General features: G+C 37.0%; 1 protein-coding gene across 1 annotated transcript in view; it reads right to left on the reverse strand.

Moving 5' to 3' along the window:
* Positions 1-7,726, reverse strand: part of LOC134666797 (serine protease inhibitor 3/4-like) — a 31,670-nt gene extending 23,944 nt beyond the window's left edge. The window contains exons 1-6 of the mRNA XM_063524094.1: positions 7,600-7,726; positions 6,710-6,798; positions 6,144-6,287; positions 5,051-5,251; positions 3,984-4,082; positions 3,642-3,779 (exon numbers count right to left, since the gene is read on the reverse strand). Of these exons, the coding sequence (XP_063380164.1) occupies positions 3,642-3,779; positions 3,984-4,082; positions 5,051-5,251; positions 6,144-6,287; positions 6,710-6,798; positions 7,600-7,618 (690 nt within the window). The 5' untranslated portion in view covers positions 7,619-7,726. The remainder of the gene's footprint in view (positions 1-3,641; positions 3,780-3,983; positions 4,083-5,050; positions 5,252-6,143; positions 6,288-6,709; positions 6,799-7,599) is intronic.
* Positions 7,727-12,950: the final 5,224 nt, after the last annotated feature.

A 12,950-nucleotide genomic window follows, 5' to 3' on the forward strand; every position in this document is an offset into this window, starting at 1 on the left:
AGATCTTAAAGCAGGTTAGATTTGACTTGGCCAGTTTTCATTACATCAGTCATTTTATAAAGTTATTCAACATATACATTTTGTAATTCTGATAAAAACTGGCCAAGCCAAATCTAACCTACTTTAAGATCTCACATTTTTTTTAAATAACAGCAATTGTTATAGGTATCCAATAAAGCAAAGAAATAGAGTTTAATACTTGTTTATAATGTTATTTTGTTCCTATAAATACATATTTGGATTTTGCATAGAACTTGGCACTCATTTAAATCTCCATTCTTTTTGCGGCGAACCCCACAGCCAAGCATAATTTTTGTATTGAACTTGGCTCTCCTTTTTTACATTTATGTTTTTGATGGGATATCAATACTTTTTGTAAAGAAAACTAGGCAGGTATTGAGATTTAATGTTTTTTCTTGTGTTTCCGCTGCATGTTTTTTACTTCTGTTCTTTGTATTAATTATGTGGTGCCGCGCGCCGCCAACGACACACCGTTGGCCGGTTGTTTAGCGCGTATTACAGGTTTTTTGTATGGGGACCCCCCCTATTTTTAACTTTTTTTATTTTTAGATTTTTTCCTACGCTTACACGCAATTACCGAGCTGGATTCCAAATTTCATCCTTCTAGGTCATCTGGAAGTAGGTTAGGTTTAGGTACTATATGTCAGTCACAATAAAAAAGAAATTTGTATGGGAACCCCCTCTATTTATTAACTTTTTTTTGTTTTTAGATTTTTTCCTACGCTTACACACAATAACCGAGCTGGATTCCAAATTTCATCCTTCTAGGTCATCTGGAAGTAGGTTAGGTTTAGGTACTTATATGTCAGTCACAATAAAAAATGGTTTTTTTTGTATGGGGACCCCCCCTATTTTATAACTTTTTTTAATTTTTAGATTTTTTCCTACGCTTACACGCAATTACCGAGCTGGATTCCAAATTTCATCCTTCTAGGTCATCTGGAAGTAGGTTAGGTTTAGGTACTATATGTCAGTCACAATAAAAAAGAAATTTGTATGGGAACCCCCTCTATTTATTAACTTTTTTTGTTTTTAGTTTTTTTCCTACGCTTACACACAATAACCGAGCTGGATTCCAAATTTCATCCTTCTAGGTCATCTGGAAGTAGGTTAGGTTTAGGTACTTATATGTCAGTCACAATAAAAAATGGTTTTTTTGTATGGGGACCCCCCCTATTTTATAACTTTTTTTAATTTTTAGATTTTTTCCTACGCTTTCACACAATAACTGAGCTGGATTCCAAATTTCATCCTTCTAGGTCATCTGGAAGTAGGTTAGGTTTAGGTACTTATATGTCAGTCACAATACACTAGAATACACAATACAATAGACAGCATTAGATTTTTAGGAGTAAACATTGACCCACATCTAAACTGGAAATCCCATATAGAAAAAATCAATAAAAGCATATCTAGTCAATGCTACGCTTTATCTATACTATCTGAAACATGCTCGGAAGAAATCACTAGAAATGCATATTATGGGAATATCTATCCGTTGCTTACCTACGGAATTATCTACTGGGGAAATTCTACAGATGTCCAGTCTACTTTTATCCTACAAAAGAGATGTCTACGAACCATTTACCATATTAATATTAAAGAATCGCTATCACATAGAGCCTACTTCAAGGAGAAAGAATTTCTTACGCTAACTGGAATTTATATTTTAGAACTATGTAGTTTTGTAAAGAATAACGTTGAATATTTTGTTAAGAAATCGGAAATTAAAAGTAACTTGCGTAACCAATATAAGCATGATTTAGTTCGTCCTAGAGTCAAAACCTCAATCTTTAAAAACAGTACATATATAAATGCAATTGATATATTTAATAATCTCCCCGATGAACTTAAATGTCTAGAGGGCAATCAGTTTAGATATAAATTAAAATACTGGCTAATACAGAGAGCATTTTACAACATTAAAGAATATCTTGAATATGATAGAGATAATATTGTATAACACCTAGCTTTCAAGTCGCAAAATCTAACTATTAGTTCTAGGTAGTACCTAACTAATTAGTTTAAGACATAATTTACATGTAAATATAGGTATTAAGTAGATGTAAGTAAACATTGCACGCCCATGTCGGGTAACTGTTGGGACAATGTTCTTGTATAAATGTCATCTTCTGTACACAGTTTGTCAATAAAGTGTTTCTATTCTATTCTATTCTATTCTAATAAAAAATGGTTTTTTTGTATGGGGACCCCCCCTATTTTATAACTTTTTTTAATTTTTAGATTTTTTCCTACGCTTTCACACAATAACTGAGCTGGATTCCAAATTTCATCCTTCTAGGTCATCTGGAAGTAGGTTAGGTTTAGGTACTATAGGTCTGTCAGTCAGTCTTAAAATTTACGACTTTTTGACCTTCATATCTTTATAACCGTTTGAGCTAGCTTCATGAAATTTGGGCTTCTAGATGTCCTTATGGATATAATTAAACACACGTAGTTTTATGTGTTTATGTTAAAGATGTTTTGAGTTATAGAAGGGTCAAAAGTGGCACCAAGTGGTTCGTGTAATATTACACTTGGCGCTGGCTAGCCAGTTCCTTTGCTTGAACTTGGCTTGACACGCTGCCGCGTGTCTAGATGTGACGTCACACTAGGGGGGGAGGGGTTTGCCAACTGTAATTAATGGATGACCCCTAAGGTCTACCCCACACTATAGAGTCTCTCCAGCGTCGGCGTCTAGCCAACTGCTGGCTGCTTCGCGATGCAACGTTGACATTTTCCATACCGCTAACTAGACGCCGACGCACAAAAGACGCTATGGTATGGCTCATACTAGTACAGCCATAGAGAAATATAGTAAGACAAGAGTGCTCATTCCATACATCAGTTTTGGTAACCAAAAAAACCGGGCAAGTGCGAGTCGGACTCGCAAACGAAGGGTTCCGTACTATAATGCAAAAAAAAAAGCAAAAAAAAAAGCAAAAAAAAAACGGTCACCCATCGAAGTACTGACTACTCCCGACTTAACGTTGCTTAACTTTGGTCAAAAATTACATTTGTTGTATGGGAGCCCCATTGAAATCTTTATTTTATTCTGTTTTTAGTATTTGTTGTTATAGCGGCAACAGAAATACATCATCTGTGAAAATTCAAACTGTCTAGCTATCACGGTTCGTGAGATACAGCCTGGTGACAGACGGACGGATGGACGGACGGACAGCGAAGTCTTAGTAATAGGGTCCCGTTTTACCCTTTGGGTACGGAACCCTAAAAACTATTATTTTCATAGTCGACATCTAGTCGATGCTAGATGTCATAGAAAGTACGTAAGCCTAAATTAAAATTGAGGTGTAGAGATAAAGATCTTCATTACTGCCCCACCACATAGAAACTGTAACGCTATCATTGATTGGCAACATTTCTTACAATTGTTTATTATAATAAAAATCATTTATTGACATGTGTACTGGTACAAGATACACATATACAGTGGTAATACTAAACGAAATAAATAACTAGATTAAATCTAAATAAGGCCTCTGTTTATTTAATTTCACTTGCTTTTACCATAGCTGTTACGTCTGTTACGCATAGTAGTGGGGCAGAATAGTAGTGGAAGTTTAGTCGAATTGAACAAGAGAGTTCCTACATGACTTTACCTTAAATTTAGCATTAGGATCGCTATAAAACAAACTTTCTGTCGTTTTTTGCATCATTTCTATCTTCAAATTCTTGTTTCCACTACGAAATTGCTTGCTATTCGTCGAAGAGCGATCGAAGACGGATTCCCAGGTGGCCTGAAGTTAATAAAGGTTTTTAACAGAATAAAATAAAATAAATAAATAAGTAAATATAATTTATTATCAGGCAACTAAGGCCCATAGATACATGCATACCTTGTAAACTAACATTGTATGTATGTTAAAATAAAAGAAACCCTCAGTTAGCAATGTATCGAATATTGCATTCATATTCTTGACTCGTGTCTAAATCGGACCTACCTTATAATGAAATCCATTAACAATCAATATAGAAGACTTTTCGTCGATATCGTTTAAGTCGAGGACATCTTGTATACGCATGTATGTTTTAGAACGGAACTGCAAAAATACAAAAAATGTTTACATTTACTGTTACTTTCAAAATAACTAAATGCTAAACTGCGTTCTCATACTTCTCATATTTCAAATCAAAGGAATAATATTATTACTCGTACAATTGGTGATATTTATTTATTATCTACATGAGATTATTACTTTTTATAAGGTCATTTATTTCTTAGTTCTTAAGTATATTTAATGATTTTACAGAATAAAGTTACTTTTAGCTACGGGGATTTTATGTCTTACTTACTGAGTACATAAATACGTCTAAATAAAAAAAATCTACATAATTAATCCACCCGTGGATAATATAGCAAGATGACATAGGTACATGATCACAGATGTGGTGCATAATTATGTGGTTGACTGGAGTAGCATGACAAATACGAATGTTTCTGAAAATATACGACGGAAAACAATTATGCACTACATCTTTACACGGTGTAACATGAGTAAACCGAATAATTTTAACAGCGTATTCCTGATCATATTTAGAGACAAAATTGTCCTATAAACTTTTTTGTAAGTCGCCTAGTTTCAGAGATATTATTAATTAAAAAAAAACTAGATTTTATTGTTACATAGTGTAAAAGGCCTTTTTGATGGTGATGTTGCTGCTATGGGACGTAGTCTAAATATCCTTATTGATAGATGTCAAAAAGTGACAAGTAACACTTTGCAAAAAGCAGGTTCTACGAAAAAAAAATGTAAAAATCAATTTTAAGTGACAAGTTTACCAATAACATTTATTTTTTATGTACATATACATTAAAAAAACTGAAAAAACAAAACAAAAAAAATTTTTTTTTGGCGAAATTTACCTAAACTCGTTTTACATTTTTTACTTCTTTTGACCTCAGAAATGCGTGGTTAAAATTATTCGGTTTCCTCATGTTACACCGTGTATATGTATATCGCAAGTCCTATTATTACATAATAATTAACTAAAGGCTGTAAACACTTACTTCTCGATCGACGTAAGCAACAGCATCTTTACGATAATTGAAACCTATCTTGGACACCGTCACGCCATAAGACTGGGAGCCCAGAATAAATTGATCGTCTATCTCATCTGTGTAGTTTACGTAAATCTTATTCAGCATGGTTAAATCTGTCTCCAATACGCGTGATATAGAGGGAAACAAGCTCGAGAAACAGGTTTTAGTCTGAAAATATATAATTATTATTTGAAATCGCAATCAAACGCGTTCCTTAGTGTCAGAGGCCAAGATCCACTTCGGGTCGCTGCGCCACGGCAGTAAGTAAGTAAGTAATCAAACGCGGCAACGCAGCGAGCGTGATGGGCACCTTTGCATCGGGGGCAACCCGGGACGGGCTTCAGTAGGCAATTTGTTTTATACTTATTTAGTTTATTTATATTTAAGTTTAGTTTTTAATTAGTTTTATGTTTAGTTTACTTATGTATGATTTTAATTATGAAATAAATATGTACCTATTTAAAAACTATTTTCTATTCAAAATAGAACAAAAAGGTACTAGCGTTGCCTAGTTTGTGCTAGAAAAATCTCTATGCGCCCGATTCGGATTGTGGAATCTATGAGACATCACCAAGATACGATATTACGCAAACGATATGTTTAAGATCTGACCTGTCAAATTTGACATTTGCGCGATTCTGGGGATGCTCTTGAATGATTTTCACAGGATATGACTTAGAGATCTAATTCACATCTAATAGATATCTTACTCTATCTAACGTAAAAGTGACATTAGTTGCCCGAATTGCGCTGCAAAAGAGAACTAGTTGATATCTAAACTATAACGTATCTAGAATGGATCTAGACCGTGTCGTCTCTTGTGAATATCTTGAAGTTCGAATACTTCGAATACGGCAGTATGTCTAATAATGAGTCTTAGAAAAAACAATGTTTTTGTTGTTACAGAGTCTCTTTAAACATGGCGTTCCTATGATAAATAAAAATAATTGATTGCTTAAAAAACGCCTTTAAATAATAGGGAATTATTCAAAGTAGGTACATGTAAAATAAGCATAAGCAATGCTTATTAAGCAATATGGTCAAAAATAAATGTTCGTACCTCGCTGAGTGCGGAGATATCCAGTATCGATATAATTTCGTGTCTAGTGGTAGTTGAAGCGGCTGCTGCTAGTTTGCAAAGAGGCAGCCGAAAAGCAAACGATGATACCACTATGTTTTTACCTATTCTGTCTTTTAAAATCTTCTGTAAACACAATATTTTTTTAATTGAACGTGGAATTTCAACCAATTATTCGAGCGCGCTCGTGACTACTTTTAGCTAGCTATCAGTATCACCTCATCACCGTGTGGGCCGATTTTTGAATTTCGAGCGCTCGATTTCGTGATTTTTCTTCAATATATTTCCACTACTAGGCATTTAAATCTACTAATAGAATTGAAAACGAGTGGTCAATGCCACTAGATTCCCCATTTCTATCGGTCGTATTTCAAAAATAGCATTTCGCCGTTTACACTGAGATTCGAGTGCCGAAATCGAGCGTTCAAAATTCAACAATCGGCTCCCTGATGCGTATTCCAAACGGCCAATTAAAATTTGAATAGAAATAACTTACATAATAGAAATAGAACTTACATAATAGAACATATCACGCGTTCTAAACTCACCAAGTCAAGTCCACGTAACATGGACTTAGCAAACGCCGATTTCGTGCGATGCGGATCCCAAATTGTACATAAAACCAGTGTTAATATAACTGAAAAGGCACCTAAGTAAATTATTTTCAAGTATTTACTGATAGGTTAACCTTCTTGGTATAAAATAAGTTTTTGTCAAAAATTTAATTTTTGGTACAAGCTTTTATCGCTGACTGTATTTTTCTTACGACAAACAACTAATACTCATCGAGATAATTCTAAAAACCCCTAACACAATTAGGTTGCGTTGTATCACAGAGTTCCTATGGCCACCTCCTGTCGCCATCATCAGACCAGCTCGATGGTACCATAATATTGCATTGTAATCTGATTTATACATCATGCATGCAAAATTTCAGCTCAATCGGAAACCGGGAAGTGGATCAAATTTAACTTGCAAGATTTGATTGTAACAACGGTCAGGTGAAACTAAATAAAACCTTGTAAAAAATGAATGTCGATGTTTTCAATGGGACAGCCAAACATAGTTACACGATTTCGGTGTAAGATTAGATACTTTTCTAAAGATTTAGGTACCGGTGTAGGATTTAGTATGATGTACAGTCACCTGCAATAATATGTTACTCTACGAAGGCCGCAAAAATATCTGACACGATCTTATTTGTAGAGCCATAAGAGCGTGTCACATATTTTTGCGGCCTTCGAAGTGTAACATATTATTGCTGGTGACTGTATTACACATTCGCCTTGCAGAATAAAGTTTAAAAAACATCCTGTAGTTAAGTTCTAGGTAAGAGGCTGGGGTACTAAGGTAGTGGGTGAAAAAAAAACCGATATAAAAAAAATACGGGTAGGTATATGACATAAACATGATTAGAATATAAGAAAAATATAGCTACCAAAACTAACTGAATCCATTTCCTCGTTCACGCCAGCGTTATATTTTGTAAGAGTTGTAAAACCGTTTTATTGTCCAACAAAACAAATTCTACATCGATAAGCTTTCCGCACAGTATCGTAAAATTGAGATGACTTTGTAAAGAATTATGTAAAATATCACAATTCGAGAACAATGGTTGGCTGCTGAATTAAAACAGACCTACTTACTCATATTCTGGAATGGAGATTAGCAGAGACGCCTCCTGTCCACACTGTGGTAAGGAGGAGACTAGCTTACACCTACTAGTGGAATGTATTATGTATGCGGCACCGCGATATAATACATTCGGTAAAGATACACTAAAAGAGAACGAACTAAAGGACGTCGAACTCAAAGATGTCCTCCTGTCCTGCAGGAAAACAAGAAGATTTGAGGAGAATGGTGAGGGAACGGGACAGTAACCTACAGCTCCGACTCCAGGGAACCGGGCTGAATGAACGCGACACGCGATCGACAGCCCGCCTGCTTCCGGCTTCCGGCCAGGCGTCCCTACACTACATCTATATCTACTCATATTCTTCTTCTTCCTTGCCACTTCTCATCATTTGGGGTCGTCTGTCCTCGTTCTAAGACGGTCTGTCCTGGGTTGTCACATCTGTCAGTTTGCTCGCTCCAAGTCGCGGGTTACACGGCTCGATTCGGGAAATGGATTAGAGATTCACTAGATATGAAATAGTAAAGATATGTGACGTTCCACTGCAAAAGGTACCTTATGGCGGCTGGCGCCGCAATTCGGGAAATGAATTAGACATTCACCAGATATGAAATAGTGAAGATATGTGACGTTCCGCGGAAAAAGGTACCGTATGGTGGCCGGCGCTTACGTAGCATAGCGCCGCAATATTGGAGCGGCGTTAATGATAGCGTAAGCGCCAACCGCCATAAAGTACCTTTATCCATGGGACGTCACATATCTTTACTATATCGTATCTAGTTAATCTCTAATTCATTTCCCGAATTGCGCCGACAGTAACCAGCCACGTGGCTTTGGATCTTCCATTGCCTTTTCTGGTGCATTTTATTACTCGGCTACCCTTAATGAGATATGTTTTTCGTGTAATACGTAAGCTCCTTTTTATGTTGATGTAAAACTGCTATAACAGTCTAGATTACGAAATACCTATGCGTCCTGCCGCCTTGCTCAGTTGGTACTTGGTGGCAGCGATCGGATCGGTGTTCCCAATCGAGTCTTCTTAAATCCAAAATTGTAAATTAAACAGGTTTACGTACAAATAATACAAGGTGTAACAAAAAATTAAGTTAAGGGCATATTATTTTGATTAGTAAAAAGTAGAAAAAAAAAATGGCCTCTGTGTGGATGACCGACTTGGACGATACTTTTCGCGTAAAAATTATTTTCTTCTACTTTTTCCTATAACGGATTCCCACTATTTTTGTTACACCTTAATATTGCTTTAAAATCCTTTTGGAAGTTTGACTTTGAAAACATACTAGGATTGAAGAAATGAGGCGCAAATGGATTGTTAACTTTTGAACTTCTGAACCAATTACATCGGGGCGATTACAGCTACATTCAAATAATTCCACAGAATAAAACGTATAGAATAATACATTTTATACGCGGAACTAAAAGCGTGCCGCACTCAACAGATCCGCTTAGCATCTGCGTCTCAGTTGCAACGAGTAGACTGATCAGCAAAGGATAGCGATGATAAGATAAGGTAAGAAAAGGCGGGAGTGTAAAGAAGATAATGTAACCAAGATCGTCTCGAAGGCTTTGACGGCGAATCAAATAAGTCGCCGGGAGAGAATGGTAATAAAATTGAACCGAGCGCCTGGCCAGATGTAGCGGCGGATTTATCACTCGTTCAGGCGCGAGGTGCACAGGGGATTATGAAAAAAAAACTAGTGCCAAATCAGAAACGAATAAATTATTCTAAAGTGTTAACGTCCACGGTCCATGGAAACCAGGCGTTTCCTTTTAAAACAAGATGGTGTTGGCACGTGGGGCATGCGTTGGCACGCGTTTATAACGCGATTTAACTGAGTTAAATTTTTTAGGGTCAGGTACCTGTAGGTATTGAAAAGATGCGGGGCTGTAACACCTAGATAGATATCAAATAATGCATATTTTTTCTGCCGCTATTAAAAGTAACAAAACTAAAAACAATTAGGTATAAAATCGCCCATACTAGGCTAAGTTTTTCCGCAGTTGATTTTGATCCCCGACAGATGGAACGGAAACGGTATAATTATGTATTTAGTTAGGATGACAGCTTGAGAGCTTCTTGATTTGTGTTTTTTGCAGTTCACCGATATTGTTGCAAAAGATGGAAATAGTTTGAACGCCACCGACAATGATTAGAAAAAAAAGATATTCCATTTTAAGATAATTATGGCGCTGTTGTAAAAAAATGGTAAGATTACAACAACAGCGCCATATCTTGAGTGGAACCTTTTTTTCTAATCATTGTCGGTGGCGTTAAAACTATTTCCATCTTTTGCAACAATATCGGTGAACTGCAAAAAACTCACAAACCAAGAATCTCTCAAAATATCGCTGGCCCAATATTACAGAGTTCTATGTTATATTTTCAAGATAGTTGAAATTCGACTTAATGTCACTATGACAATGTTCAAATTTCAGTTCGATAAAAGTGAAACATAATATATAACCCTGTAATATTGGGCCAGTCATATGGTAACTTTGCCAAACTATATATAGTTTTTCTTCCTCCCACTATGCCCCAGTCCGGCCGAGTCTTCGCTCGCTTACACATTCGCCGGGCTGCATCCAATATGTTTCCCGGAATATTGTCCTTAACAGCTCCATTATATCGCGATAGATTGTGAGAGCGTCTCCGCCCTGTACGGATGAATATTTTGTTTGAACTTACTTGCTTTATATTGCAGCGGGGTGCTTTATTGAGTAAGAGTTTCCTTATAAGTTTATATTCATTATTTTCATTATTTTTGTGCAGGAAGCCGATGTGATGCCCTTGAGCCGTCTCAGATGTTGATTTTTTGGAGGTCGATATTGCTTGTTTTTAAAATGTATGCTTGATTGCAACTGAGGATGTATAAAAGTTACTTCATAAAAGTAACTCACGTTAGATCGGGCCGTGTCCGGGCCGGAGCTTCCGGCGATTACTTTTCTATGACATGAGAGACGATCACGTGATGCTCTTCATACAAAACGATGCCCCTGAAGTTCCGACCCGGACACGGCCCGGTCTGACGTGAGTCATCCTTAACACATTCACTGCTTTAGTTGTGATATTTTTCTTCTCCGAGGCCACGGGGACAACGCCGTCCTTCGAAACGTCGGAGGTAAATCTTAAAACTTAAATACGCGATTAAGTCCCGTTGTGTAGTTTCATAGTGATATTTTTTATTCGATAAGTGTAGTAGTCTCAGACCAAATTGGCTATAACAGAGTGATCCTATAAAGGTTCCGTTTCCGACCCGGACTCTATAGAAAGCACCTGCTTTCTTTGCTTAATATGAAACTCCGCCTTAAAATTTATCTGACGATTACAATTAAAGTACAAATTAAATTATAAACATCGAAATAATTTACATGTTTGGCCTCAGATAAATTTCATTCAATGCACTGAGTGGGCTATCAAAAGCGCTGCAGACTCTTCTTGGTCTGACTCTATACGTTAACATCTACGTAATTTTCTTTCTATACATATTGCTCGCACTAATATGCGCGTACGAGCGAGATGCATAGACACTAAGTTACTTTTTCGATAGCGTTTATGTCAGTGCGACAAACTAGTGGTAGCCACACTGTCAATTTATCTCGTAGCCAGACTCGCCGTGTTTTCCCACACCAAAAGCACCCGCACACGTCTCCGCCAACAACATTACAATAATTGATTAACTAAACGCAAAGAGAAATAATCGCAATTCAGCGTTTCAGCTACTAAGGCGGGCCGCGCACGGAACTTTCTTGTGGCGAGTAATTTTTTCAAAAATATCTTACGGCCCGATTCTAACTTTAAGATACGTCAATTCATAGATCTAGAAACGATATGGATTAGATATGTCAGTGTCAAACAAGTGTCAAAATTGACGTTTCTTCAAACAAATACGTCACTTTTGACACTGACATATCCAATCCATATCGTTTCAATATCTAGTACTTCACGTATAGATCTCATTGTTCGAATACGGCTGAAAAGCTTATCTGAACCAGGGTATAGTAGGAATAAGGGCCACTTGCAACATTCCACTAACCAGGTGTTAAGCGGTTAAGCCATTAACTCAATGTCAAATTGTACTGGTAACCTTGGTAACTCCTTGGTAAGGTTTAACCGGTTAACCCGGGTGCAGGTGGCGCTAAGTGTACTCATTGTTAATACAAGCCCAAACACAAGCCTGGCTCCACCCAGCAAAGTTATTCTAATATCGTCAAATTGTTCCAAATTAATTAGCTTAGGCCCACTTGCATCATCCCACTAACCCGAGATTAAGGGTTTAAACCGTTAACGAGGTGTCAAATTGTACTGGTAACTATGGTAACTCCAGGTTTAACCGGTTAACCCCAGGTTAGTAGAACGGTGCAAGTGGCGCTTATACTTTTATTATAACTAATTTTAAAATTTTATTTTTATAAAATGAATTACATACCTATATCATTATTTTTGTCACACGTGTTTTAGTCGAAAATTGCTCGACTTCTTTCCCTCCATAACGAGGAGCTTCAACTAAAGCTGGTTTGCGTCGGTCAGCCAACAATTCAGTCATTTTTTTTAAATTTTGCGCCTATTCCGTTAAATAAAAACTAAAATCCTGTCCCTCCGTAGCCGCCCTAAACCTTCGCCGTGCCAGGAAAAATGATTTATAAAAGCCAGCAGATCCCGCCTCCCTCTCGCGCCCCCATTTAACCCTATCGCCCCATCCTTATCTGTTCGAGTCCAATTTCACAGGCTGGTGACTGCTCCTGCAGCTCGGTAATGCCTCCATTGATTAAGAAGCCTGAATATTCATTCAATTATTATACCGACGAGGTTTCTGATGAAATCCTCGTGTTGGTTTACGCTTGACGTTTTTGCTTATTTTTATTACGTGTACGCTGATTTTGAATCGTTTTACGGGGTTTGGTTAGCGGGCTGTTACAAAAATGATGGTCATGATCATCATCATATCAGCCAGAGGACGTCCACTGCTGGATATGGGCCTCTCCCAAAGAGTGCCACAATGACCGGTCTTGCGCCACCCGCATCGAGCGGACTGCCGCAACTTTCGATGTTAAAACTAAAAGTGTTCAAAAACGATGTTACTTTGTTAAAACTAAAACTATGCAAAGAGAATGCAGTCATTCTTGACAATAAGTAGGTA

The sequence above is a fragment of the Cydia fagiglandana genome, chromosome 8 (assembly GCF_963556715.1).
Source record: "Cydia fagiglandana chromosome 8, ilCydFagi1.1, whole genome shotgun sequence".
Taxonomy (NCBI): Eukaryota; Metazoa; Arthropoda; class Insecta; order Lepidoptera; family Tortricidae; genus Cydia; species Cydia fagiglandana.